Here is a 26,905-nt window from a genome sequence, read left to right as displayed (position 1 = left end):
TCAGCGCTACGTGTTTTTCACTACGTATTTTTAGAAATACCGTGCTTCTGAAAGCCTCTATTATTTCCATCTAACAAGCAATGGACACCAGGCGTGCTACTTTTCTCTTTTGGGTAGCGCATCAAGCTATTGAGCGTGACCGACTGGCCTTTGAGAAGGAAAAATGGGAAACAGAACGTGTTGATAGCCGAGCTGCGATGGAAAAACAGCCCAGTCGTTGTCAAGATTGTGACGCGGTGTCGATCCCTAAATTGGGGTGAATGCACCTGAACCGGGGAAGTCCCAATGATGTGGAGTTTGGTGATACTGGATGATTTGGAGTCTCCTATAAAAACAAGGGTAATGTCTGCGAATGGACGCTGAATCCCGGAAGATAGATCAATGTGGGCGAGTTGATCCCGGTCCATGAAGTGCAACGGAATGCGAGCGATCCTCCCCAGTATATCTAAGTACGGCGGAACTCGACTCTGGCTTACAACCTGGGAGCTGAGGCACTTCTCAGATTCCCCGTTGTTTTCCCGGAATAACGATTCCCAGACTTCGCGTTCCCAGACTTACCTCCCACAAAATTCCAAGAACGACCTCGGCTTGAGGCGTTCCGAGGCTCCAAACCCAAGAACACTTGGTTTCACTATGGCATCTTCCAAGATCCTAGGTGTACCCAACAACTCCGAGAAGGCATCCAGTTTGGCGACCCTTCAAGGCCAGACCAACACTCCGCAGAAAGATCGCAGTCTCCGAAGGGTCGCTTAGGAAAGATTTCGTCTGCATGTGACTTTAACCAAACAGAGTTCGTTTTGCTTCGAAGGGCACAAGTGCTTCTTTCACAGCCTGGAAGGTCGTTCTCCACGACAAAATTCAAAGTACTTTAGGTAAGTGATCCACTGCTTCGGCTTGGAAGTGATCATATCTATTCCATATCTGTATATTTGGCGGATTGCAGACCGTCTTTGTTGTATATTTGCGGTCTATTGGGCCTGTGTCGAACTGAAGAAGTTGGCGACAGGGTAGATCGTTTCCCCTCTCTGAGAGGTGGTGCGCGTCCCCAAGATTGATCAAGTGTCTTGGATTTGGACCAGTTGACTTGTGTTTTGGCCTTAGCCTTGGGCCTAGAGAAAGAAGAGAGGGCAAAGAAGTATTTGTGTGATTGTATAACGTGTATAACTCTATTGGGTTGGATTGTTCTAGCGTTAGCCCGGCGTAGCTGTCTGATGCACGGGGTCGATACTAACCTCCTGGTGAAAAGAACCGCTACCCAAGGGATACACATCATGCGCCTGACCAACAGCGTGTACTGGACAACACACACCCTGTGTCAGCCGAGACGGATCCAAAGCTCTAGTAGCCTGAGGTCTGTCAAGGAGGGCCTATAACTGTTTTCTGGGAGAGAACACCGCATCGCCTCGTCACAAGATCATCATCAAGTACCATGCGCGTCCAAGCATCACCAAGCTTAGCAACCATGTTGTGCAATACACAACAACCTAGTACCCAGTCGATAAGCGAATCCATTTCAGCTTTTGACCTCAGCTGGTTGCGTATTTCACGTAATGAAGACCACCGTGACTTCAGCACTCCAATAGCATGTTCGTTCCGCACCCGAGAGTTTGCTAATAGTTTTTTAACTCAGTGTTGTCAGGGATGTCGGCCATCGGATGCGGGCAGCACCGTGAGAAGCGAAGGATACGCCGAGTCGGCCAGTAAATACTGTAACGGGGTTACACGAGAGTTACCCGAAGGGTTTCGAAGTGGGTATACACTGTCTAACCTAAATCAGTAGGAGAATCAGTACATGGCTTCAGAGCCACTGATTATGCATATGACTAGGGTTCGCTATGCTAGATAGTGAACCGGATACATTTACACCGTAGGCGTCTTTGCCGCAATAAAGGGAAATACATTCAGTTTGAGATTCACACAGTTAAGAGTTATTGTGAAAACCGATTAGTTTGTCCTGCTGAATTGGCCAGTAAAGCATCACTCACAGAGGATTTAGAGGCTGCTAAATCGGGGATGTCTCAATCATAATCGGAGTATAAATCGTTCATCGGTCTCGTAATTATGTGCAGCCTAGCAATTTCGATGTACTGTAATGTACTTCGGCCGGAGACTCGCCAAGTCCATCGGCAACACCGCGTCGCCTGGATATCTCAGTTACATGTATTATAGCGTGCGGCTTTTCCTGCTTAGTTCTGATGTTAGTGTTGTAGCCTTGACTACCTAGCCAAGAGCGACTGCAGCGATTGTTGTCTGGCGGCTGATTTAGCCTACAAGGAGCGAATGCCGGTCGCACATCGGACATTCCGTCTGAATAGCAAGCAAATCAGCCGGCTCTGGCTTAATCGGCCGATTAGCAAATGTAAATCCGGCTCATATGCTCTGATTCTGCAAGTCGTCCTAGGTTATAATCTTGATTATAAATCGAGGTACCCCAGTCTAATTAGGAGGTCGGATTTATCAAATCGGGGGTCGTCGGTCTTATTAAGCCACTAAATCGGCGGATTAACAATCCGATAAGACATTCTAATCGGTTTTCACAATAAGGGTTGACTCTTGGAGTCCGTAAGGTATACGGACTCGTACGTTCCGGTATTTGAACGGTCTATTTCAAACTGAGACTCTGTGAGTCTGTTACGCCTTCCTCTGACGCTAAAGCTACGGCAGCCCCGCTGCAAAAAAAATACTCTCCACTTGAGAAAAAATTACTTGCACAACGGTAGATACCCATGCGCTTAAAGACGCTCGAATCCGCACAAGACCCAGGGCAACCACAGTACACAGCAAATATTCACTTGTCATTATCGCAGACCAACTGCATTGCTACTAAATATCTGTTCGTCAAATGTTGCATGAAGAATACGAACCTATTAGAGAAAGATCAACAGGCAGATATTATCACATTACCGTTGCTTACCTCTTCTTCCTGTCGAAGTAACTACTGCCGTCCACTGCGGGGCGTTGCGAGAGGGGCAGCGTTGTTCCGTCGATAAGCCCACACAATCAGGAAAGCAGAAGCGACCTTGTGTTGCTCACAGAGTAGGAAGCTCAAGGAACGAGTAGTCACGAGCAGGCAGCAAAGGCTACCTGTGAGGCAGTCGGTGTTTTGTGGAAAAAATGAGCTCAAAGCTCCCGTTAGTTCTTTCCTGCTCTCTGTAGTCCTTCTTTCCTAACTGCCGGTTGTGGTGGTCAACCTTTTTCATAGGAAAGCCCGACCACGTGGGAAAACCTCCAGCACTCTGTGCCTTCACAGGATAAACGACCCACGCTCGCACTCCAACGTTGGGATCAATACACATCAATCCTCAACAGCCCCACCTAGTGGTCTCCATCGTTGCATTGCGACGCGTCGAACGCTGCTCGCGGCAGTACCCCCATTGCATCTCTGTGTTTCTCAAACGTGCTTCTTGACAGGGTTTTCGTGAAAGCGTCTGCAACATTATCCACGCTTGACTTCAATCTCTTTCAGATCCACCGCTCTCGAACGAAGTGATGTCGCACATCGATATGCTTCGTACGATTGTATCGCAGGATTCTCCGCCAACTTCTTGGTGCTCTCATTGTCAACAAATACTTCTGTAGGGGCCTTTTGCACCATCGTCAACTCTTTCAGCATTTGCCGTAGATGAATCACTTCTTGTACAAGTAGGCTCAAAGCCATGCACTCGGCTTCGGTAGTGTGAAGAGCCACTGTCTTTTCGGTCTGACAACTCCACGAAATAGTACTTCCACAGAACTTTGCCAGGTACCCTGCTACCGATTTTCTATCGTCCACTCGATTGGCAAAGTCGGCATCAGCGTATGCCTGCAAGTGTCGGTCAAGCACTTACTCAGTCCATTCAAGCCCTCCTAGACGAAATCCATAGTCGACTGCCTCTCGTAGGTAGCGAAGGCCACGCTTCGCGGCTCGCCAGTGCGTCAAGCCAGGATTCTCCAAGAACTGGCTGCACTCACGGACTAAATACGCCAGGTCGGGGCGACTTCCCAGCATCAAATACATCAGGTTTCCAACTACGGACCGGTACGGCTTGCTCTCCATAAGCTTCCGTTCATCATGCTCCGTTGGACACATCGTTTTCGTCAACTTCAAGCCTGGCGTGCCTGGTGTCTTGCATCCATTGCACTCGGCCATACCAAATCTCTGCAACACAGAGTCACCATACTTTCTTTGTCCAATGAAAATTGTCCTCTCTTCACGGTTTCGGATGATCTCCCAACCCAAAATGTAGTGATGCTCTCCAAGATCTTTCATCTCGAAGCGCGAGTGAAACATTTGCTTCATCTGGTTGATAAGATCCATCGTAGGAGCGAAAAGAATCAAATCGTCCACGTAGAGAGGAATAAACACTAGTTGACAATCAATCACTTTGACTGCAATGCAAGCCTCCGACTTCAACATAGTAAATCCTTGCTCCTCCAAAAATGACTTCAGAAGCTGGAATCACACTCGTGGAGCCTGTTTCAAGCCATACAGGCTTTTCAACAAGTGGCAAACCCAGTCTTCCTTGACCGGCACAGCATATCCCTCGGGCTGCTCCATAAAGACCTCTACATCAATCTTTCCGTTCAAGAATGCGGTGGTGACGTCCATTTGGCGCACTTCATAGTCCCAGACGGCGGCCAATGTCAACAGGACTCGCAATGTTTCGAGACGCACCACAGGCAAGTAGACTTCTAGATAATCGACTCCATAAATCTGCATAAACCCTTTTATAACGAGTCTTGCTTTGAATCGATCTATCTCTCCAGATGCCAGATATTTGACACGAAACACCCACCGGTTCTTCAATACCTTCATGTGCTTCTTTCGAGGGACAAGTTCCCACGTGCCATTCCGCACCAATGCATCATATTCTACGTCAGACGCAGTCCGCCACTGCAGGCAGTGCTCACTCTCCATGGCATCTTTCATTGTATCTGGCTCCGTAATTACACTCATGGTCAGGCAGCAGTAGTCCTGCCACCATGCAAGTGCGGTTTCTTTTGCCATCGTCCGCTGCAGCTCTTCACGAGCTTTCGACCATTCCACTGACGACAAACCCACAGCGATATTAGAATTTGTGTTCTCATACGCAACGTAAACCCACAGCGATATTAGAATTTGTGTTCTCATACGCAACGTAAACGTAGTCGCCAAACAATGACGAAGGCTTGCTCACGCGACCACTCCGTGTTACTGGGTGATCCTCAGCGCGAGCTCCATCTGGTGCCACGTACTCTCGCAAAGCTCTGCACTCAGAGGTTGGTAGACTCTCCGCATCTGCGGCCTGACTTGGTAATGACGCCGATGCCTCCGGTCCCGTGGTCTCCATCTCACTGGGCTCCGAAGTGGACTGCTCCATCGTAGTTGGTGTTCGCTCACGCTCACTGTTGACTTTCGTCATGACAGCCGGTGCCTTGCGCCGCCCACTGCCTTTTCGTCTTTGCTTTTTGCTCTTTGCACCTCGTGCCTGCGTAGATTTGCCCAAGCTGCTCGCAGCTCGGTCTCCACTCATATCTTCAGACGAATCACTTGTCCGAACAAATCGCACGCGCTTCTGCCGTGGCACATCAGGGTCGGCAGCTTCACTCATTGCTCGACTTCGTTTGGAAGCCCCACCTCACCGTACATATCTCGCATTGGTAGAAGTTGCCCCACCTGGACGGTCACCACGCCCACCTATCCTACAACCACGCGCATCTCCTTCAACATCACTGGAGTCGGCGCCACCAGTATCACCCTCACACATGTCATCCAGTATAGGTCCAACATCATTTTTGTCAGCACCAGCGCCGCCCAGGTAGTCACTGGTCGAAACTTCACTCGCTATCCCTGGCGAGGGTGAATTAGTCAAGATGCGACCAGCTTTCGTCTCGTAGAAAACAACAGTGTGACTGAAAAAGGCTTTGTTGGTTGTGCTATCCAATAAGCGATAACCACGTTTCTCGCGCGAATATCCAACAAATACGGCCTCCTTAGCCTTGGCCTGCATCTTGCGCCGCTCGACTTTGTCCTACGTATGCAAGCACGGCACAGCCAAACGTCCTCAGTCGCTCGTATGCTGGTGTCTGCCGATACCATACAGAGTACGGAACCTCCATTCCTCTAGCGGAACTAGGAAGAACATTCACGCAGTAGGCAGCTGTCGACGCAGCCTCGCCCCACATTGCTTCCGGCAGATCGAAATGCACCAACATGCACCTCATTTTCTCCGTGATAGTGCGAATCATGCGCTCGGTGACTCCATTGTGTTTGATGCTGCTATCGAACTCCATTCCATACTTTGATTCGCACGTGCTTTGAAGGCGTTTGAACTCCTTCGCATTATCCGACCTCAATGACTTCATTCTCACGTGCAACTGCGTTTTGACCCGTTCGTAATAGTCTTCAAACTTCTCATACACTTCGGAGCGATGATCGACCAAGTACAGCGAAACAAAACGACTTGCATCATCGACAAAGACTACAAAGTAGCGCTTATGATCGCTCTGCGTAGGGTCAACTCCGAAGTAGCGGTGTAGCTGTCCAACGCTGGCGCCGTTTCCATTTTCACCAAGTCGGCATAAGCCAACCTCTAACTGCCAGCACACTGGTTGTTGCTTGTGCCGGGCGTTCTGGGACATTGAATGGAAGATAGGGTTGTCGTATATGTAGTCGTGTGGAGCGCAGAATGATCGCTTAGAAATTCTTGTGAGCTGCCTGAAGTCTTTGCTAGAGAGAGCCATGAGCGCAGCTAACCGGTTGTTGGCGTGGGGGGATCCCAGGCGAAACGACAGGTATCGGTTTGTATCGACCGATAGGTATGCCGCTAACACAGCCTCAGCTGCGTCATCGTCTCCTGAGGAAAGGTAGAACACATACAGGGCTTGTAGATACAACAGCATCTCTCTCGTTTCAGTCTGAGAAGCTTTCTCGAGATTGACGCGTGTCGCTGTAGCTCAAATACAACAGGAGAGTGACTATTACCACAATAATAGAGCCGGATGGCCGACATGTTTATGAATGATAGAAGTGGCGGCAAAATGTTAATATCGGATTTGCCCTTCATCGAAAACTACGCCTTACCAAAATAACCAAAACGTTAGTTTGTTTGGCATCAGTGGTCGTGATTCATTTCGAATTCGCCCCCCTCGAGCGCAAGCCCAACTCAAGTGCGCGCGCACCTCCGCCGCCCCCCCCCTCGCTGCGGCATCCGCGCTGCTGAACTATGTCCTGTCGTACCTAGCGCCTCCCCTGTACGCGTCAGGGCGACTACGCCATCGGTCTAACAAGCATCGGGCCCCCGAAGAGGGCGAATCGGCTTATGAAGCAGACTGAAGGTTGATGAGGATCTGGCACTGGTGGCGCGCAACCGTGGAAGACCTATCCGGCAACAGGTACGGCACATGAATCAATTTCGAAGAAGCACTTGCTGTATACACGAGCAGATACACTTTATGTAACCTGGTTTCCGTATTATTCTCAATTTTTTAATTGCCAGCTAATACTGTGCTTGCACAAGCCGTACTACAGGTGCACATCCACAAGCCGGGCCGCTCAAAACAAGCGCAGAAACGGAAAGTCTAAATGCTATTTAAAAAATTCATTTAGCGCTATTTCGAGTACATCCACGCCTAAAGCCGAGCAAAACGCAAAGGTACATCTGTCATTTTCAAGCCTATTATAACTCCTGATTTAATTAAACGATTTAGTGCCGCCACAGTTGCCGATTGTAGCGCCAATGATACCAGTACATCTCCTAGGTATCCAAACTCAATATGCAACACAATGTCGCTCTGGATTGTTAATTGTGTGAGCAGCTGCCAAGCACCCACGCGTATTGATTGACAAGAAGTTCGCTATGGCGAACTTGTTTGGGGAGGGACTAGAACGATAGTCCTGGAATCGCTGTAGGATAGGGTGTCCCTAATCAAATAATGTGATTCGTTTTCGCTGCTGCTGGTATCGTTTCGATCTCCAACCTTACTGAAAAGTGCTACGTAAAATCTTCTCTCTAAAGAACTGAGTCGAGTATCGTTGATTTTTTTAAGACTTTTTATAGCTTTTTGTGGACCTTTCGTTCTTAACTGGGCTGTGATTTCGGCGAATTTAACTCTTCAATAAGAGGAGCTTCGCCGTTGAGACCGACATGGATAGGTTTTTCTTTCGGTTATTAAAACTATAGATATTTGTGTGACCTTTGTAGTAGGGGGGAAAGATCTCGAATACTGGCGATGAGATGACCGACAAATAGTACGGGGGGAGGGACATGGTTGAAGGGACATCCAGTTAGAGGCATGCTTTTATTCGTAACGGACAGCACCGCAGTGTTGGGAGTACTTGGAAATAGCTGTAAACTCGCTTTGTAAAGTGGTTTTTCAGCGCAAAAAGAATCTACAATACGTATCGTATCACGCGGACTGCGAGTCTGACATGGTTGACATGCAGAACATCCTGTCTAAGCTTAAACGGCACGCAAATCGAATACCTCGCTGAGTTAAAGAGTCACAGAGGAACAATACGGTGTTTGAGAAACCTTCGGGGTCGCTAATGATGATTTTATCCGGGGATAACGTCTGTATAACACTTCGCGATTTGTGCCACAATTTGCGCCACAATCTACGCCACAATCTCCACAATCCACAGTAGAGATGTCATTGTCAGCGCCTCTCCGGGGGTAGTTCATGTGCACTGCGTAGCTACCTACTTCGAACGCGACACTATAGACTACAATCACGGACCAGGCCATACATTAGCCGTTGTGGCAGTGGCCCCCGTGCGTGTCCACCTTATTCAACGTCTCCTGTCCACACATCACTTTAGGTAGGCGATTGTGTTCACCACACAAAACAACGTTGAGAATAACGCCACGTGAAATTGAAGGTGGGCGAGATCCGAAAACCAGCTGTATCATGTGTGCAAAGATTCTGTGGCTTGTGTCAATTATCCCTTGTGATATTGTGGCGTAGATTGTGGTTGCTTGTGGCAAATAACCACGATCTTGCCACAATATCACTGCAAATCCTAGAGATAGATTGTGGTAATAAGCTTTGCCATACAACAGCGCATTTACAAATCCACCAGCTCTGGAGGTGGTGGGGTTGGGACTTGCAAAATACAGTGGTACGCCGAGGATCGAAGGCGGATTTGCTCGACCAATGCAAATCAAATCTTGGGCATTTTCGTTGATTTTGAAACCCCCAATTAGGGGGTCTGAAGTAATCATTTGTTCAAACAATGAGCCCAAAGAATGAGCTCATTCCTTCAAGGAATAATCCTCCGGAGGCTCATTCCTTGGGCCCATTCCTCGCGATCAAAAGATTTGTGTGACTATTTATAAACTAAAACCCCCATGAAAATTTTTCCTTGGTTTCCGCCAATTTCTCTTCGGCTCATTGCTTCAAGGATTGATTAACTGAACCCCCTAATAGGGAATATCAGATCTAAACACACGGTCGGGCTGAAACGACTAGCTAACGTACGATCTATTTCAGCCGAATCGGTCCAAGCCCCACTGCAGGAAGCGGAAGTAGCCAACGCAAACCGAGATAGAGTGGTTGATATTGATGTAAAGTTGGCTGTTGGCGCACCAGTTAAGTTGACATACAATATGGAACAGACTGCAGGGTTACCCATAATACTTGTCCAGATAACGGATTTGTACAATTGACCTTCATTCCTCCCCCATGTTTCAAACATAGTCCCTGACCTTCCCAGAAAGATGAGTTGGAGCAAAAAGCGAGTGACCTGAGTGTTTTTCGCGAAGGTACTCCTCTGCATTTAGCATACGCAATCACAGTGCACAAAGTACAAGGTCGGACTTGCCCAAAAATTGTTTTTCACTCATCATCCATCCCGAGCGCTTCCTTTGCTTACGTGGCTCTTTCCAGAGTACGTTCTAAGATGATATTATTCTTACTTTTCCCCTATCACTTAACAAGATGTCTACATCGTGGGATCAATTCGAGATATTTTCTCACGAGGAACAGCGGATAGATCGAGCTGTAATGAACACGGTTACGATGGCGTCCGAATTCATGCCAACGATGAAGACAGTAGCTCTCCAACACAATCAATTCCAATATGCTCGCTAAAGTTTCCGATCGTGGATACCTCCTATTCTTGCTACCTTTTCAACTGTCATGTGCGTGTCCGGAAACAGCAAGGGCTGAGCCGAATGTATTTAAGCGGGTACGATAAGTCATTTCTCAAATTGCATCGCAGCCAACAAGCGGAAATGAAGTCCACCCAAGGTGCGCAAGTCGGCAGTTCTAACGATGAGAAGCAAGCCGAAAGTACTTCCGGCAGCATTTCGCGGTGCGTGCTTGAACGATTCAGCTTCATTTAAGACTGAATCGTGCCCTGTGTCTTTGTTCGCTTTTGGAAACAAGCGTATCAAATTCATTCCCACCAATACTGTGACAGAGATTTCATCACAGAGGCGCCATACTCAATACAACCAAAAAACTTCAAAATCAACGACATTGTGCCGAACGAGGTCAGCTACCATTCGCGTACCGTTAACTACTAGTAGTAGCTAAAGGACGGCGGTGGCTAGATGAAGGTACCGTGCATAGGCCCAGGTGGCCTCCACTCCGTTTGCCAGCTCAGTAGCAGAAACCGTGACCTAGTGTCTCTAAAACCCGGTGGGCTGGCGCCGCCCTACATGAGGCCACATTGCACGGTACGACAGAGGAACTAGCGCGATTTCAGCAAACCTTTGGTGATACAGCCGCTGCCAACTACATGTCGTAGGCTAGAGATACGATAGCTGGCGACTGTGACGTGTTGCACCTTGAGGCAAGTATAACACGGTAGATTGGGAGCTGGAACTCCCACCAAGAACAACGTCCATTGCTTGTTCCTTGGGATGCTAATTGAGAACTGATACTAATCTACTGCCTGCCCTTACCTGCCATTGCTGGCAGCCCAGGAAAGCCAGGCAACCAATCCCAAGCCCGATCATGGGTATCCAGTAGTGGCGCCTAGTTAAGCTTTGCTAGGATACAGGTTGTGGATTCGCCAACCACCACAGCGACTCGGGTCGTGCTCTTAACTTACTAAGGTACGGTGCCACTTGTGTGCCTTAATGTAATCCCGCTCACTGTTTTGCTCATAACTTTTTATTGGGCAATTAGTTTTGAGATGTAAACGCATATCTGAAGAGAGCGCAATCTCTTCTGTTAGCAGACTGTTTTACTGAGCTCTACAGTAAACGAGAGCTCAATTAGGAGTTACTGACTATTTGCAAACCCATTCACGGCAGGACCAGTTATCTGCCGCATATTATCTGTGGTTTTGTAAGGGGGACAAATCTCATGACAGCACCGAAACAATCTGTACAAAATGATTTGCACCCATTTGAAATCGTATAAGACAGGATATACGATATCACAATATGGTACACAATATTATGTGATTTGTGTATAAATATAGTATGATTTGTGCTCAAGAGGCAGCGCTGCCATAGCTTAGTGGTAAAGTCCTCGGATCATAACCGAGAGGACGGTGGTTCGATTCCACCTGGCAGCATTAACTCAACCAAAACAGTAGTGGGCTAACTGTCAATTAGAGCATTAGGGGGCTGCCACAGAACTGCGAAAGCCACCGACGGCTGCCACCGAGTGAACGCATTGACCGCCAGTATGCTAAGTACCATGAGTCGGGTTCCCCTCTGATAACGGTTTGAGATCGTCAAATCTCAAAAACCGGACATCACAGCGGGCCCAGGCATACAGAGGGATAACGTACCACTATCGAAAGTAGGAAATAAACAACAAAAACAATGAAGACAATGTGGTGGAAAATGCCCCAGCAAAAGCTTTTTTCTTTGGTTATACTAAACTATCGCCTCCCACACAACTTTATCCTGTTGGTTTGCCTCACCGTGCTTCGACGCAGACTGGAACTGCAGCTGCACAGGCTCCGGCACCGGAGACGGCACCCTCTTCATCTTCGTCGCCTTCGTTGCCATCGGATGCTTCTTCGTCTTGGCTGCCTTCTTGGGCTTCTTCATCGGTTGTGCCATCGCTTCCAGTGTTTCTTTGGTCAAAAGACGACCGGCGACCGTTGCTGTCTTGCGCAACCGCTTCTTGGACGGCGGTAGCACGAGCACCTCCTTCTGCACGACGTCCTTGATCCGGAGCCACGCTGCCAGCTTCGTAGATGCGGGGGTCCCGTTGCGTCGGAAATTGTCGATGCACATGTCCATTCGAGGCTTGGACGGAGGGAAAAGGCCGCACCCAGCAAACCCCGCTTTGACGTTCTCACCCATCTTGCATCCTACCCATGCTGCGCTTGCCATCCGAATGGCTTCCTCTTTGTCGACCGAATTGCGTCCAGTCTCGCCAACGTAGATCTCGGTTAGGCGGCGTAGCTTCGCCTTGAACGACGAAAACACAGCGACATCCAGTGGTTGAAGCGGGTGGGTTGCGTTCAAAGGCAGCAACAACAGAACCACGCCAAGCCGAGCTGCCTCTAAGATGATCTCCACGGAGTAATGAGACGAACACCCATCCAGAATCAGGAGAAGAGGTCGATGCACGTCCTTGGGTACGCTAGCCGAAAAAAAGCGCAGCCACTCAAGAAAGAGAAATTCATTCATGAACCCGGAGCTCGAGGTGGTGACGGCAGCTCCGGGTATGGCGCAGCCATCTAGAACTTCGAGCATGACTGTCAACCCCGGCAGCACGAAAAGCGGCGGCACTATGCACCCCGACGCCTCAATTCTGCAGTGAAGCGCGTCCTCGCCGGCGACAGCGCCCGCAGTGTCAGCGACAGCACCCCAATTCCGTATCGGACCCTTACGAAATGGGTCGCGAAGGGGAAAATAGGCATCTTCCGCGCACCTGTTCGTCATGGCCCGGCTTCGCTGCTCTCGCAACCAGCGGAGGCATGCTTGGTCGAGTGGATTGTCGGGCGCCAACTGGTCGGTCACCCCGCAAGTCGCAAGGAGATCATCTTCAAAGCCGGCACCATGAGCTCCATGGCCACTGGTCAAACGGTTGGTGGCGGGTGGTACCGCCGCTTCATGGGGTGACACCCGATGCTGGCAACCCGAACGTCTCAGGCCCGCAACGCTGTGACCAAGAGCGATCTCGAGCTGTTTTTTAGCTCGTTGATCAAGGCTGTGGTCGAGAATCGTTTGGACGCGTCTCGCGTGTTCAACATGGACGAAACAGCGTTTCAGACCAACAAGGGCTCCAAGCGTGTCGTGGCGGTTCGAGGCTCCAAGAACGTTTGGCACCAAGACGTTGCGCTCAATTTTCACCTCACGCTGGTCGCGTGTCAATCGCCCGCGCTTCGATTCGACACCCACCACACCACTCCCTAGGCTGCCTCATCTCGGCTCATTAGATGACCCTCACCGAGGCTCGCCTCATTAATCAAGAACGACCACCTTTGCCCCCAACGTGCCTTCATATCGCAGGAAGCAAAAACTAAAACCCGTGCAAAGCGATGAGAGCTGGTCGAAAGAAGAACCAGAAGGAAGGAAAGCAAGACAGTAGATCCAATGCGAAGAAGAGTGATAAGGAAGAAACTCGGACCTGCTTTCACTGTGGTGAAGTTGGTCATTTGTGACCTAACTGCCCGGACCGTGCCAACTCGTCTGATTATGAAAGTGCTGGTAAAGGGTTTGCTACGTCTTAACGCAAGCGTTGGTAGAACAAATCCAGCAACCAGAATGATAGTAAGAAAAAGCGAGTGAATGATGTTGGTCGCATTTCTCGTGAAACGTTAGTGGTTAGTTCTGTGAGTGACTCGCATGGAGATGATGTCGAGTGGGCATTGGACTCCGCAAGGGATGTGCACGTGTGCAACCGGCCAGAAGTGCTCTTGCAGTTGCACAATGACTCAGCGCATGTCTTCCAAGGCTACGATGGCAGTATCTCAGGTGGAGAGAAGGTGGGTAGTGTCCAGATTCGTGTACGCAACAACAACCAGCCACACCAAGATGTGTCGTTGCAGTTAGAGCAAGTTCTGTACAAGCCTTCGGCTCCTGATAATTTACTCAGCCTGGATGTGATGGAGAAAGACGGTTGGAATCTAAAGACTAGATTTCGAGATTCGCAACGTGTTGCATGGCTGTCCAAAGGACGTCTGCAATTACTGCTGCTAAAGTCTCGCGGTAGATACCCCTTGAAGGCTGCAGCAAGCACGGTATATCACGTACCATCGTTGCACCAATGTTGTGGGCGCGCTGGTGGAGACGCTGCTATGGAGCAGTGCGAGCTGTCGCTCGTGAGACTGATGCTGTTGATGTTCCTGGATCTGGGCACGCTGGTGCTCGTGGTGCTGATGGCGCGGATACTCGTGGTGCTGCTGGGCGCGCAGCTGCAGGCGGTCATAAGTGTAATGCTAGGCGCAGTGATGCTGAGTCACTGGTGCGTTGGCACCTCCGATTCGCTCACTTGAACTTGCCGATGCTGAAGCAAATGGTTCGTCAACAAGTGGTAACTGGAATGAGCGGTGACTTGAGTGACGATAATGATACTCCATGCTGGAGCTGTGAAGAGGAAAGATGACTGGAATGTCCTATAAGAAGGCGAAGAGTCGTCGGGCAAAAAGACCATTTCAGAAGATCATGTCGGATATGTGCCACATGGGCGTTCGGACGTATGATGGCTACTCTCACTTCCAGCTCGTACAAGATGAGGCAAGTCGCTATCTGTGGGGCTTTCTGCTGCGAGAAAGGAGGATGCCTCAGAGGTGGTATTCGCTCACGTGAAGTGGCTTGTTGCTCAAGGCCACAGGATTGAAGTCTTCAACTCCGATCAAGGCCGTGAACTCCTCAAAAATAAAATGGCGACGTACCTCACTGGTCAAGGGATCGAGTATACCTGGACGAATGGGTACAGCCCAGAAGAAAATGGACTCGTGGAGCGTATGAACGGTATTGTTGCAGCGCAAGTGCGCGGCATCTTGACTGCGGCGAACATGCCTGACCTTCTGTGTGGGGAGGCATTTGGTTTTGCTGTCGAAGGGAGAAATATTTCCGCAACAAAGGCTCTGAACGGTGAGGCGCCTTACTCTCGGCGCTTTGGTGAACGGCCTGACGTGACTAAGTTGCGGACGTGGGGCTGTCTAGTGTTTGTGTTCACACCGAAAAAAGCTACGGAAGTCAAAGCTAGAGAACCCTGGCAAGGCGGGTTTGTCCATGGGTTTTGCTCAGCACTCCGAGAGCTTCCGTGTACTGAGTATGATAACTGGCAAGGTGCAGGAGGTTCGGTCTGTGGAATTTCACGAAGGATGGACAGTTGACCGAAGCTATGTGGATCGCTTGCTCGCGAATACCTATGGCAAAGGACGTAAAGGTACTCTGCCTGGAGTGATTCCTTTTGTTCGGCTCCCAGTGACTGGTGTAACATGTGATAACAGTGATTTGACCTCTGCTGAACATCCTTCAAAGCGCCGCCGTTGCGATGGTGAAGCAGCTGCTACTCTTACTACTGAAGTGGATACTCCGATTGGTGCAGGTGCGCCTGCTACTTCGTTGAGGGATCCTGGGGTAACTCTTCCTGCTGCGGTGGGTGATCTGCCGATGTTGCGTGGGGCTAACCCCTTTCGAAACATGCGTGCTGAGGATGATGTCGGTCAGGAAGTGCAAGACCAGTGGGGTCTGCCTAACAGCGATCCTGTTGCTGGTCAGCTGCCTGAGATATCGCGAGGAATCTCACCTTCGGTGGGGGAGAGAGTGGCTGGCGGTGAGGTTGACTGGAACGTTGATCTCGATGCAGCTGAAGATGATAGTCTCGAGGAGAAGATGCCTGTTCCTATCGCGTCCGGAGATCGCGCTGTTCCGATGACGAAAGTTGCTAATGTTCTTAGTGACAGTGGGAGCGATGAGGACGAGGAAGAGCTAAGTGATACGGCCAAGTCGTTTCGACGCGCACCTAATCCGAAGTACCAGGACTATGAAGTGGGCCTTCCGTTAAGTTTGGTAATTGAGGCCGTGAATTTTCTGATGGAGCCGCAGACAATTGATGAACCTTTGTCTGGACCAGATGCAGAGAAATGGATTGAGGCTCTGGAGAAGGAGTATGGCGACCTCATGCGGAACAATACGTGGGAGCTGGTCGAGCGGCCCAAGGACAAGAAGGTGCTGACAGGCAAGTGGGTACTGGTGAAGAAGCGAGATGGCCAGGGCAATGTTGTGCAGCACCGTGCTAGGATCACTATCAAAGGATGTCAGCAGAGCTATGGTGTTGATTACCGGGAGACGTATGCTCCCATAGTATGTCAGGAAGCAGTTATCCTGCTGTTGGCTCTCCACTTGGGGCTTTCCACCCGTCATGTGGACTTTGTAACTGCGTTCTTAAATGGACCAATTGATGATGACGTCGAGATCTACATGGAAATGCCTGAGTATTTTGACGATGGATCGGGTCGCGTGTGTAAGTTGTTGCGCAGCTTATACGGATTGAAACAGGCGCCGTTGATCTGGTATCAGACCCTGGACAAATATTTGAGGCAGTGTGGTTTTCGCCGAACTAAGATGGACGGAGGCATCCACACGCGCTCAGTGGGAGGCAGTCCGATATTTGTTGCAGTTTATGTGGACGATTTGATTATGGTGGGGACTGATGAGAACATTGAGCTAGTTCTGCGTGAACTGCAAGCTAAGTTCAAGATCAAAGACGTAGGACCTGTTACGGATCTATCGCACATGGAGATTTCCTATTTTCCGGTGAGGCATTGTGGAAGTCGCAACGTGGCTACATTAACAAAGTGCTGAAGCGCTTTAGCATGGAGGACTGTCGGCATGTTGCCACTCCTCAGGCACTTGGAAACCTGCCTGAACCTGTGGAGGAGGCCGATCCGGGGGTTAATGACCCCAGAATACCCTACAGAGAGCTAGTGGGTTGTCGCCAGTACCTGGTGCAAGGCACACGACCGGAGATCGCAAATGCAGTGCGAACCCTTGGCAAATACATGAGCAAGTACACCAAGGAGCATTTTGTGATGGCAAAGCGAGTGTTACGGTACTTTAAGGGCACTCGTGATTATGGACTCTTGTGGAAGAAGCCCGCAAGCCCTGATTTGCATTTCACGGCTTATTCTGATGCGGATCTCGGTAGTGAAAATGTTGATCGCAAATCTATCACGGGTTTTGTGCTTCAGATGATGGATGTACTTACGCCTACAAGAGCCATAAGCAGTCGATTACCCAAGATGACACCTGCGGTACTGAGTTTATTGCTGCTGCTGAATGCTCCGTGATGATCACCTGGACGCACACAACTCATATCCCGATCAGCCAGTTGATAGAAACAAAGATTGAATATATCGAAACAGTTCTCAATCGGGTTGCACATGGTGCTGTAGGGCCCCAGGCGCAGCAAGACCAGGTCGTCGTTCTCGCCTTTGAGGTGGCGAGAGATGGTCGTCTCGGAGAGGCGCACCTCTTACACGATAGCCCGCAACGTGCCCAGCGTATACGAGCAACACTCGTTGAGCCAGAGCTCAAGGGCCGCCTTGATCTCCGCGGTCACCTTCGTGGCCCGCGCGCCGCTGCGAGGAAGGTGGTCGACTCGGCCGTGGACCGTGCGCAGTTCGCAGCGGAGCTCGATCTGCCACTACCAGCTCCGACACTCCCACTTCGAGATCCGCCACGCAATCATCACTTAATTGGCAGTGCAATCCGCCAACGGCAGCGGCACCACATTCAGGCGCTCACGTAGTTGCAGAACTGCGTCGATCCAAGCGGCTTAGTAAAAATGCCTGGAAGCATATCCGTCGTAGGGCAGTAGCGTACATCGAAATCTCCACGTTCATACAGATCTCGCACCTTGTGATACTTCAAGTCAACACCTTTAATTTTGTAGTTGCCCTTCGTAGCCTTGATCACCTTGATCGCCGACTGATTGTCTTGAAACAACACGGTCGGACGACGCCGGAAGAGTCAAACCGTGACGCATGACTTTTAATCGCGTCACTTGCCTCGACTTGCCATAAAGAGGTAACTCGCGGAGAAGAATGTAATATGCTTCCTGAGCACTGACCTCTCTAATAGATAGTGTATAGTTTGCAATGCGCTTAAGAATAGCATGCATTTTTTTATTTCTTAACTCGGTGTCGAGGACAAGTTGATATATATTGAGGTATTACACGTATAGAGTCGAGGCATCTGATTTAGATCCGAAATCGGCAAGTTCTCTGGTTTTTATATCCAGAGTTAACGGAGGGAGTCACTCCGACCCAAACTTACTTCAAATTCGTATACGAAGAACCCAAACTAACGATCTATACTCAAAACTAAGAGAAACTTACTTGGAAACCTGATATCCATGTTATATAGGAATTCAACTGGATACTTGAACCCAATATAGCGGCTTTTTTCTCCTTATATTGCATACTCGTTATTTCCGTTCGTATCGAGAATAGAGTCCGATACGCTGAGTGATTCGATGAGCCTTTAATAATTGATAACCATTGTAAAAAGGATTCAAAGGAGGTGGATGTTGCTTGTGGCGTCTAAGTGCAACATCATCGGTAAGTTACGATGGACCGAAGTAATTTATTCGCGTGAATGTCGTTCGAAGCGCGGCTCCTTTGCTGGAGCATATTTCGCATAGCTGGTGCTCGTCGACATGTACAGTATACTAACTATCAGGCATCAGCGTTGCGACTCGAGAGGAACGCGATAAGAGATGGGTTAGCTATAGATATGAACGCTTTACGAGGCGAGACTAACACTCATCAACTTGGGGGTTGAATTTGCAAGTTCAGTTGTAATGACATCATTACTGTTAAAAAATTTAAAATAAAATACGGAGTTTCGCTGATGTATTCAATGTTTGAAGCGAGCGACTGGTGCGGCACATGTGGCGCGCCTAAGTCGCAACGGAACAGGTTTAAAATTTATCATGGATTGCACCGTTTTTTTTTCTACGTACTAGCTCGGGTTTTATGGTTGACAATCTTAGTACAGTCGTACAATACTCAGGCACTTAATAAGAACTTCTACCATACAGATACGTTTACGAAAATCCAGAGCTTCACCGTGTAAAACACGGCATTGGTGTGTCTAACGCTGACACTAGAATAGAGAAGATAGAAGCAGCTTACATGGCACGCCCGCTTCGCCCCATTCCGTTTGATTTGATTTGATTGCGGTTTAGCTGGCTGTTCCCAAAAGCCGCGCTGAGCGCGGGCTGCCTACGGGTAGCAGCCCATTCAACCCCCATATGGTGCAATGACGCTTGCAACATTTGTTGAAAAGTACTCTGTAGTTGACACAGTTTCTTCAACGAACACGGACACGTATTTAAAACTAGCCGATTCTAAAGGATATATCAAGCTACGTTCGAAATCGAAATCTCATGGCGTCCGCGGGACACCTTGGATAGCTCCTGATTCTACAGGTCCAAACTTTTGTTTTGCCGAAATATGTTTGCATAAACCCTGGCGATCGCTATCTGATCTTCCGGAAACAGATGAAGATTGTCTGAAGGCCTTCGAAAGGGAGCAATAAGCAACATTGACTAGTGAGATACAAGAGGAATCGGAGTTGATCCTCTCGCGTCAGCGAAATATCGACATCCTTGAGCATTCAAGATCATCTCAGGTTCTGTCGTCGTTACCAGCATCGGAATATGTTTTTGTTGACCAGCAACCCAACGAAAGCGTGAAGCAACACCTGATCTCTCCTCCGACTGAGCAGCAGAGAAATACCTATGAAACAACTATAGTGTCTACACGTTTTGCCGCCCATTCTTGGGTTAATCCCCGGCCAAGGCATGACCATTTTTTGAGTACACAAAACTCAGAAGTACCACTGTATTATCTCAATCAAAGCTGGCTAATCCTCAATCAAAACAGGGTAGTTCCTCCACTGTACTTACGCTCCATACTTCATGTCTTCCATGCGGATCGCAGTGTTCACGAACTTGGACGCATGCAACTCCATCTTCTGCACCATGCACTGGGTAATGCGGGGCATCGAGACGTGAGTAGCGCGCTCAAAAAGGCGCATGCGCGCTTCCATCTTCTAGATTGGACACAGCCGCCGAGCTGCGTCATGGGCGCGGACATCTCGTCCCTCGCCAGCGCGAGGTACGGCTTGATGTTGGCTTTGAGAGAACTCTAGCTGAGCGGTGACGTTCGAGTGGGTGACAAGGCCGAAGGTAGTAATAGCGAGTTTGGCGCTTGCGACGATGCTTTGTATATTGTTTTAGGTTTTTCTAGTAGTTGCATAACCTGTAAGCATCTTCATATGATGCGCTTCTCACAATTGTATGCAAATCTAGCTCTCCCAAAATATCAATGTGCTGGCGATGGCGAAGCACGACACATAATTAGGAAAAAGCCGGTATAATTCAATGGGCGTTTCAGCCAGGGGAAATAGGGCTGACTTCATTTTTAAGCTTCGCAAACGGGACAATGAAGTGGGACACCTTTTTAAGAAAATGTGTCCTGGCATCAATACCGAGGAAACGTCCGTGGTCGTCTCTCGCTTCTCTTTTTGCTACGAATAGAACAGATGTCGAAAAAGAGGTTAGTCCAACTGAAGCTCGATCCATACCTGCACAGAGGCGAAGATGCACGCTTCAAGCGTGCTCGCTTCACGGAAGGCCTGGTAACGTTGTGCATTGTATGTAGCCGCGCCTGAAATACGTTGAAATTTTAACACTGTATGCCATAGCTTCTTGAAACAAGGTATGTCGTTCAAGCATACGCTGAATACGAGCAGCTTTCGTGCAATGTGTGTAATTATCGATCTCGGTCGAGTCTAGCTGAGGTTAGTATCAATTAATTATGCACTATATATTGTGAAAACCGAATAGTTTGTCCTGCTGAATTAGCCGGTTAAACATCGCTCATAGCGGATTTGAAGACTAATAAATCGGGGATGTCCTAATTATAATCGGAGTATAAATCGTTCATCGGTCCCGTAATTATGTGCAGCCTAGCAATTTCGATGTACTGTCATGTACTTCGGCCGGAGACTCGCCAAGTCCATCGGCAACACCGCGTCGCCTGGATATCTCAGTTACATGTATTATAGCGTGCGGTTTTTCCTGCTTAGTTCTGATGTTAGTGTTATAACCTTGACTACCTAGCCAAGAGCGACTGCAACGATTGTTGTCTGGTGGCTGATTTAGCCTACAAGGTGCGAATGCCGGTTGCACATCGGACATTCCGCCTGAATAGCAAGCAAATCGGCCGGCTCTGGCTTAATCGGTCGATTAGCAAATGCATAAGCTCTGACTCTGAAAGTTGTCTAGGTAGTAATCTTGAGTATAAAATCGAGGTACCCCAGTCTAATTAGGAGGTCGGATTTATCAAATCGGGGGTCGTCGGTCTTATTAAGCCACTAAATCGGTGGATTAACAATCCAATAAGACATTCTAATCGGTTTTCACAATAAGTACTAACATGTGTGCAAAGAACGACTTGCCTTTGTGTCGGTGCAATACCTCAGACACGGGTGGATTGCCCTGAGGGTCAGGATGCGAAAATCGACCCGTACGTGGTGAACGTGTCGTCATATCAGCGGATGGTTGTTGCTTGCATTGGTCTTGTTTGAAACAGATGAATGTGGAGTGTATTCGGGGCCAGTGGAAAACAAACACTGACTGCTCCTATCAGAGGTTTCAACGGGGCTTATCCTTGCGACTTTCGCTACGAAGCAGCGGAGAAAGGGGCATTGGCCTCTTTACCGACCAATACATCGAGAAAGATGCATTCATCATCGAATACATGGGGGAGGTTATTCAACGAGGGGAGTTTTACCGGAGATGTGAGGTATGTCCTTCAATCCATGGTATCCTATATTCTTATTATAATACGCTTGAATATGCATGTGGTTGTGCGTTGTGAAGAATATGCGAGGCAGTCGGTATTACTATGGCGTACAACCAACTGACAGTGAAGTAATTGACGCTTCACGACAAGGCTCCCTTGTGCGATTTGCCAACCACAGTTGTGCGCCAAACAGCAGACTAGAGCGCTGGGACATCAATGGAGAAGTCTGCTGTGGCTTATTTGCCATTGCTGATATTGAATGCGACGCCGAGCTCACATTTTCGTAACGTTACACACGTATGCGGAAGACGACCAAGCAGGTATGCATTGTCATTCACTAGAAGTTATGGTGGTACTAACCAGTATCGTTTTGCGTAGGCCCGAAAATGCTTATATTGCAATCCGAATTGCCGAGGGTATGTACCAGCATAACCATCGCTTGCACCCCCAAGGTCCAAAAACGCAAGGAACCCAGTAAACCCCTGCTAACCAAATCACTTGGCGTCGTACATGTGATCGCCTCACTTGGGCATCGCAACGATCTCCATCACGGCATCAACGCTTCGGCTTCTTCATTGGATTGGTGTTCCGCGCGCGCACGCAGCGCAGTCTCAAAGTCTTGATACTCCTCAATCAGCCCTGGGTTAGTCAGTCCCAACGCCTGCACGCTGCCTTGCAGATGGTCGTGGTAGAATTTGAGGCCGTGAATCTTCTTCAACTCGCACACGCCACCAACTTGGAAACGAGGTCTGGCCACAGAGCGCTGTTTTGGGTCCCACACGGTGATTCTCACCACACGACACCCCTTACGGAACGCGTCCAGCATGTCCAACTTCTGGCTGTACACAGACAAGTGTGGCTGCATAAAAGCATCAACGAAGGTGACCCGACTTCCGCGGTCGTTTGCCAGGCGCTCCACGGAACAAACGCACATGAGCATGGTCAGGGAAACAATCGGAATCTCGCCAATACCCTTGCCAACCCCCCGAAGGCCCTTCACCGACATAATACGGCGCGCTCTTGCTGTTCTTGCTCTTGTAGTTCTACGTCTACTTCCACCATTAGGGCGGCGGCGGCGTTGTCCGGAACGAGAACCCCTCTAGCCATTATACCACCCTTGTTGCCTTGGTGGGCTACCAGCAAATTCAGATCTACCCGCCGTCTACGCTTGATTCAAGTCCGTTCAAACTCATACGACCCCCCCCCCCCCTGCTCTTAAGCAAAAGCGTTAAGCAACCTAAAAGTAGCGTTCAGTTAACTTGCTGCTGCGTCAGAGTTATCCGTAACGCCGGTTCGATTTCAAGCGTTACCCGTGTTTTTTTTTCGTAAATCAAAAATGATTCGTAACAGTCCACGCGTGTGGATACTCCTATATTTGTTGCAGGAGCACTGCCTCATTGCCTCCAGCGAGCCATTCTTGTGGCACGCGGATTGTACGCTAGTTAGTTAAGAGCACATCCCGTGCCGCCAGCTATTGTAAAATTAAAAGTACGACCGCCTTCGTCTAGGTAGTGTATCTCTACCCACAGTCCACAGGTGCGTCTACGCCTAATCTTGCAAGCAAACATCTATTTGAACGTTGGTAAGGCAACTATCCATCGTATGCTAAAACGAAAAGAACATAAAGCACTATGACAAGCCTTATCACCTGCTCTAGCCTCGCCACCACTACTTAGGACCTTGTTACGCACCCCTCAGCTGAATCTAACGTCGACAACGCGACCGTTCCGCTTGTGCACTGCAACGATCTCCAGCCCTACATCGACACTTCCGTGAGAGGTGTTAGGATCCACACCACCGCTACTGCATAGAGTTACAGTCATAGCGCTAGTTGAATTGATAGAGGTAGAGGTTGAAACACGTGAGTGCCGAGGCAGAACGCCACGACAGGCAGCGCAATAATCTGGCTAAAGTTCCCACTTGCGCCGCAGGCGTCAAGTACTCGAGTGAGTGGGAACCTTCAGCCAAATTACTGCTCACCAGCAGCCCGTGTATTAGCAATAATTGATGTATCCACTTGGTAAAAAAAGTAAATAGGAGTAATAAAACAGAGTAAGCGAAATGAGAGCTACATGATTATAGGGGGGGGGGCTTCGCCACAATTATATGGTTTTAGCTCATGAGCAGCGTTTGGATCTTGTATCTATCCCATGGTGACCTAATTCGTGGTATGTAAATCCTGTGGGAATCGCCCCAATACTAATACATGCGCGCTAGCATACTCGCGGTACAACAGAAAAAAAGGCCTGATGCATGCTTGATATTGACCATAGCATATAGGAATCGTTGCACTAGCGCAGGTCGGGTGAAAGCGGACAACCCATGATTCAAGTTGACGTTCCATGTCACTATTTAAAAGATGCCTAGGCGCCTGTTCCTTACAGAGCTGGAGATGGAGATGATCGCAAAAAGCTGAGATATCCATCTCCAGTTGAGACACTACCCAGATCGTCTCCAGGCAGATATTAGCCAATCACGTACGAAAGATCCGACAGCTGCCGGCGACTATCGGTGCCTCCGTCGGTCGCAACGCCGCCACCAACACCGGTGCTGGTGCATTTCACGGCCGAAGTCGGACCACGGGCCCTTTATGCATCCCAACAACCTATCCTGCCCCTGATTCAAAGCCAGAATTTGCTTGGACGGCGAAGATAGCAGCAGAGCTGCTGTGCCTCCACTTCGTCACGATGAAGCATCGCTTTCAGGGCTCTTGAAGCCCGAAGCAGTAGGCTGCAGCATGGAATTTGGTGGCTACGGAGACTTTCCGCCTTGGGGGTCTCGAAGTTGATCCTGGGGAATGGCCGAACTCGTCGCAACCACAACAACTTCCTCGTCATAGGACTCTCTACTAGCGTCTCTAGGTATCTGGAGCCTTCTCCACCTCTCGGAGGTAGAGAAGGAGATCTGCGTTGGTCTCCAGTTGTGTTGTTGTGCAGAGTAACATTTTGACCAATCAAATTCCGTCGCGGTTTTGATAGTGTCAACTCCAGCTACGTAGCGAACAGGCTCTAAAGGGGTTTACAGAGATATTTGAAAACCGGCCCTCTTGGGTGGTGTAAGCCATGTCAAGATGTGTTGTAGGGTCTGTCCATTACACTATCGACCCCGCTCTACCCCGGCTGAAAGTCTTGCCCCTTGTGGGACTCGAACTAAAGGGGTTTACAAACAGACGCGTTGACACCTCGTCAAAACACAGTTCTTTCGAACTGCGAATTGACCCACCCAGAGTAAAAATCACACAACATAGCCGCAATTTAAGTTAGGTATAGACAAAATCTGTATATTCGGCCTGGTTCGTCGCTTTGCTGCATTGGTTCGCCAAAGGAGCATCCAGAGACCTACATGTACACATTTTAACATGTAAGATATCCATACCTGGGGTGGTCCTTTTCGAATCATTGACGCTGGTGAGATCGAACTACACCGCTGAACGCGTTACCATAGCCTTTGATTTCGCTGGAGGATAGTCATTCCAGAGAATGTGTTGCCAAGTTAGAAACATAGTTGTTTTAATTAACGCTCTAGTGAAAAGGCTCTCGGGGAAGACCACACATATTATCTGTACATCAGCGAGCAGCTAGCTTTGTGAATCGACGGTACCTATATACGCAGCAGACACTGCATGCACAGTGCTTCTGTGCACGAGGAAACGTAATTGTAAGCTAGCGTGCAATAAGAAACGGTTCGGATGTTTCTTGCTGATTGCAACGAGCCCTTAATGCGCTTAGCTAGTTGGACTTACTTCAGCTGTAGTAGATTTGTCATCGTACTTTCATTTCCACTAGGGTTACACTCCGTTTGTGGGCATACTCGCACTAACGCCGTTTTTACCCGAGCTTCAGCTAGTCGGTTCTTTGCAGGCGACTCTCTACGGAGTGTGGAAATATATTTTAGCTTGGTTAAAGTATAGGGAGGAGGAAACACCTGTCGCCCAACATTTGGCTGATTTGCGCGCGAAAGCACTGTCGGATTCGCAAGGAAAGACGGCAGAGCTCTGCTCAGATGAACCACGAGAGAAGCATGCTGATGCCGAGGTGTTCCGAAAGAAACAAGGACTCATCGTGTGGCGCGAAATTTTGATGGCGGGCGTTGGAGGCCAGGATTTTAATCCTGCTTCAACCAGGCTTCCTATGTATCTCGTCCAGGATTCGTCCAGGATTATTTAACCCCCCCCCCCCCCCCCCCCCAGCGCGAGAGCCTGTATTAGACACGACTCGACAAAAAGCTTATCCTGTATTAGACTCGTTAACCCACCTGCGACCGCTCTTATTCCGATTTCGCAGGGATAAGATTAATATAGAAATTTGTATACTTGTGGGGTTGGGTAAGTGACGTCCCCAGCGGCCGGCGCCGACCCTTTGGGTTCCATTAGGTCTGAATCTCATTGGTCAGAGTTATCTGATCAAATTCCGGCTATGTGCGTAATACTGAGCTGGTTCAAGACTCAACTGGAAAAAACCTTGGCCTATTTTTCCCTAAAATTCGAGATATCCCCATCTGTAGAGAATCCAAACCAGAATGGTGTGATACGTGAGCAGAGTACTTGATAGACTCACATTTGGTATCATCGTATTTTAATCTGCTCGGGATGACCCTGTGTGGCAGCGGCGGGGACAGTCCCTCGCGAGCATACGGACGCTGAGGCAGCAAGCCTGCCGTGATAGTCTGTCAGCGTGAGAGATATAATACCCAGAATCCTGGTCAATAAGCAATCCGTTCAGTATCTAGAGTGTTATTGTATGCTGCGGGTGAAGCCGTGGCCGTACAAGACCGTTCGAATATGAGGAAGACGTACTGCACGTGAGGAAGTCACTGAGTCCGTGATGCGGCTTGAAATATGGTGTACATCGATCCACCTCTGTCACTCCTGCAGAGCGCGTTGATTCATGCTTCCGCTGCTCGATGGCAGGCTACTGCAACTCTTGATGTTTGCCAGCACGATATCTTGCCCGCTTGGGTAGCTCCACGCCAAATGCATGTTTGACGCCTTCCAAATTCGTAGCTCCAACGTAAGTAGATGGATGCGTTGGAGGCGTGTAGACCCTGAGAGACCTATGAAGACAAGAACATCAATGGTGCTCCGATGATATGGCTACTCTGCCGAATGAGCGTGCATCTGTGGATTTCAGTGTGATATCATGAAGCAATGGTGATTGTGGCCACGTGGCTATGCGTATTGGATTTTGTATGGCCAACCACGAC

General features: G+C 49.1%; 7 protein-coding genes and 1 non-coding gene across 8 annotated transcripts; 4 read left to right on the top strand and 4 right to left on the bottom strand.

Annotated features, from left to right (window-relative positions):
- Nucleotides 1–6,477: 6,477 nt before the first annotated feature.
- PHYSODRAFT_509314 (hypothetical protein) lies at nucleotides 6,478–6,702 on the bottom strand (the record flags this gene model as incomplete). Its single annotated transcript, XM_009531090.1, has 1 exon — nucleotides 6,478–6,702. A coding segment is annotated over one exon (225 nt), but the record flags the coding sequence as incomplete, so codon positions are not given.
- Nucleotides 6,703–11,416: 4,714 nt separating this feature from the next.
- On the top strand, nucleotides 11,417–11,488 carry PHYSODRAFT_t1155. Its single transcript has one exon. It is a non-coding gene; the product is annotated as a tRNA-Met (tRNA).
- A 499-nt stretch (nucleotides 11,489–11,987) lies between these two features.
- PHYSODRAFT_374838 (hypothetical protein) lies at nucleotides 11,988–12,413 on the bottom strand (the record flags this gene model as incomplete). The annotated part of the gene is made up of 1 exon (XM_009531089.1): nucleotides 11,988–12,413. A coding segment is annotated over one exon (426 nt), but the record flags the coding sequence as incomplete, so codon positions are not given.
- Nucleotides 12,414–12,647: 234 nt separating this feature from the next.
- PHYSODRAFT_507771 (hypothetical protein) lies at nucleotides 12,648–12,995 on the top strand (the record flags this gene model as incomplete). The annotated part of the gene is made up of 1 exon (XM_009531088.1): nucleotides 12,648–12,995. A coding segment is annotated over one exon (348 nt), but the record flags the coding sequence as incomplete, so codon positions are not given.
- On the top strand, nucleotides 12,996–13,289 carry PHYSODRAFT_509212 (hypothetical protein; the record flags this gene model as incomplete). Its single annotated transcript, XM_009531087.1, has 1 exon — nucleotides 12,996–13,289. A coding segment is annotated over one exon (294 nt), but the record flags the coding sequence as incomplete, so codon positions are not given.
- A 6,507-nt stretch (nucleotides 13,290–19,796) lies between these two features.
- On the bottom strand, nucleotides 19,797–19,946 carry PHYSODRAFT_505802 (hypothetical protein; the record flags this gene model as incomplete). The annotated part of the gene is made up of 1 exon (XM_009531086.1): nucleotides 19,797–19,946. A coding segment is annotated over one exon (150 nt), but the record flags the coding sequence as incomplete, so codon positions are not given.
- A 1,544-nt stretch (nucleotides 19,947–21,490) lies between these two features.
- Nucleotides 21,491–21,990, top strand: PHYSODRAFT_509638 (hypothetical protein; the record flags this gene model as incomplete). The annotated part of the gene is made up of 2 exons (XM_009531085.1): nucleotides 21,491–21,698; nucleotides 21,791–21,990. 2 exons carry the CDS (start codon nucleotides 21,491–21,493, stop codon nucleotides 21,988–21,990), a joined length of 408 nt encoding a protein of 135 aa, XP_009529380.1.
- A 260-nt stretch (nucleotides 21,991–22,250) lies between these two features.
- PHYSODRAFT_302095 (hypothetical protein) lies at nucleotides 22,251–22,709 on the bottom strand (the record flags this gene model as incomplete). The annotated part of the gene is made up of 1 exon (XM_009531084.1): nucleotides 22,251–22,709. One exon carries the CDS (start codon nucleotides 22,707–22,709, stop codon nucleotides 22,251–22,253), a length of 459 nt encoding a protein of 152 aa, XP_009529379.1.
- Nucleotides 22,710–26,905: the final 4,196 nt, after the last annotated feature.

The sequence above is a fragment of the Phytophthora sojae genome (assembly GCF_000149755.1).
Source record: "Phytophthora sojae unplaced genomic scaffold PHYSOscaffold_5, whole genome shotgun sequence".
NCBI classification, from domain to species: domain Eukaryota; phylum Oomycota; class Peronosporomycetes; order Peronosporales; family Peronosporaceae; genus Phytophthora; species Phytophthora sojae.
This window is presented reverse-complemented; position numbering and strand designations above follow the sequence as displayed.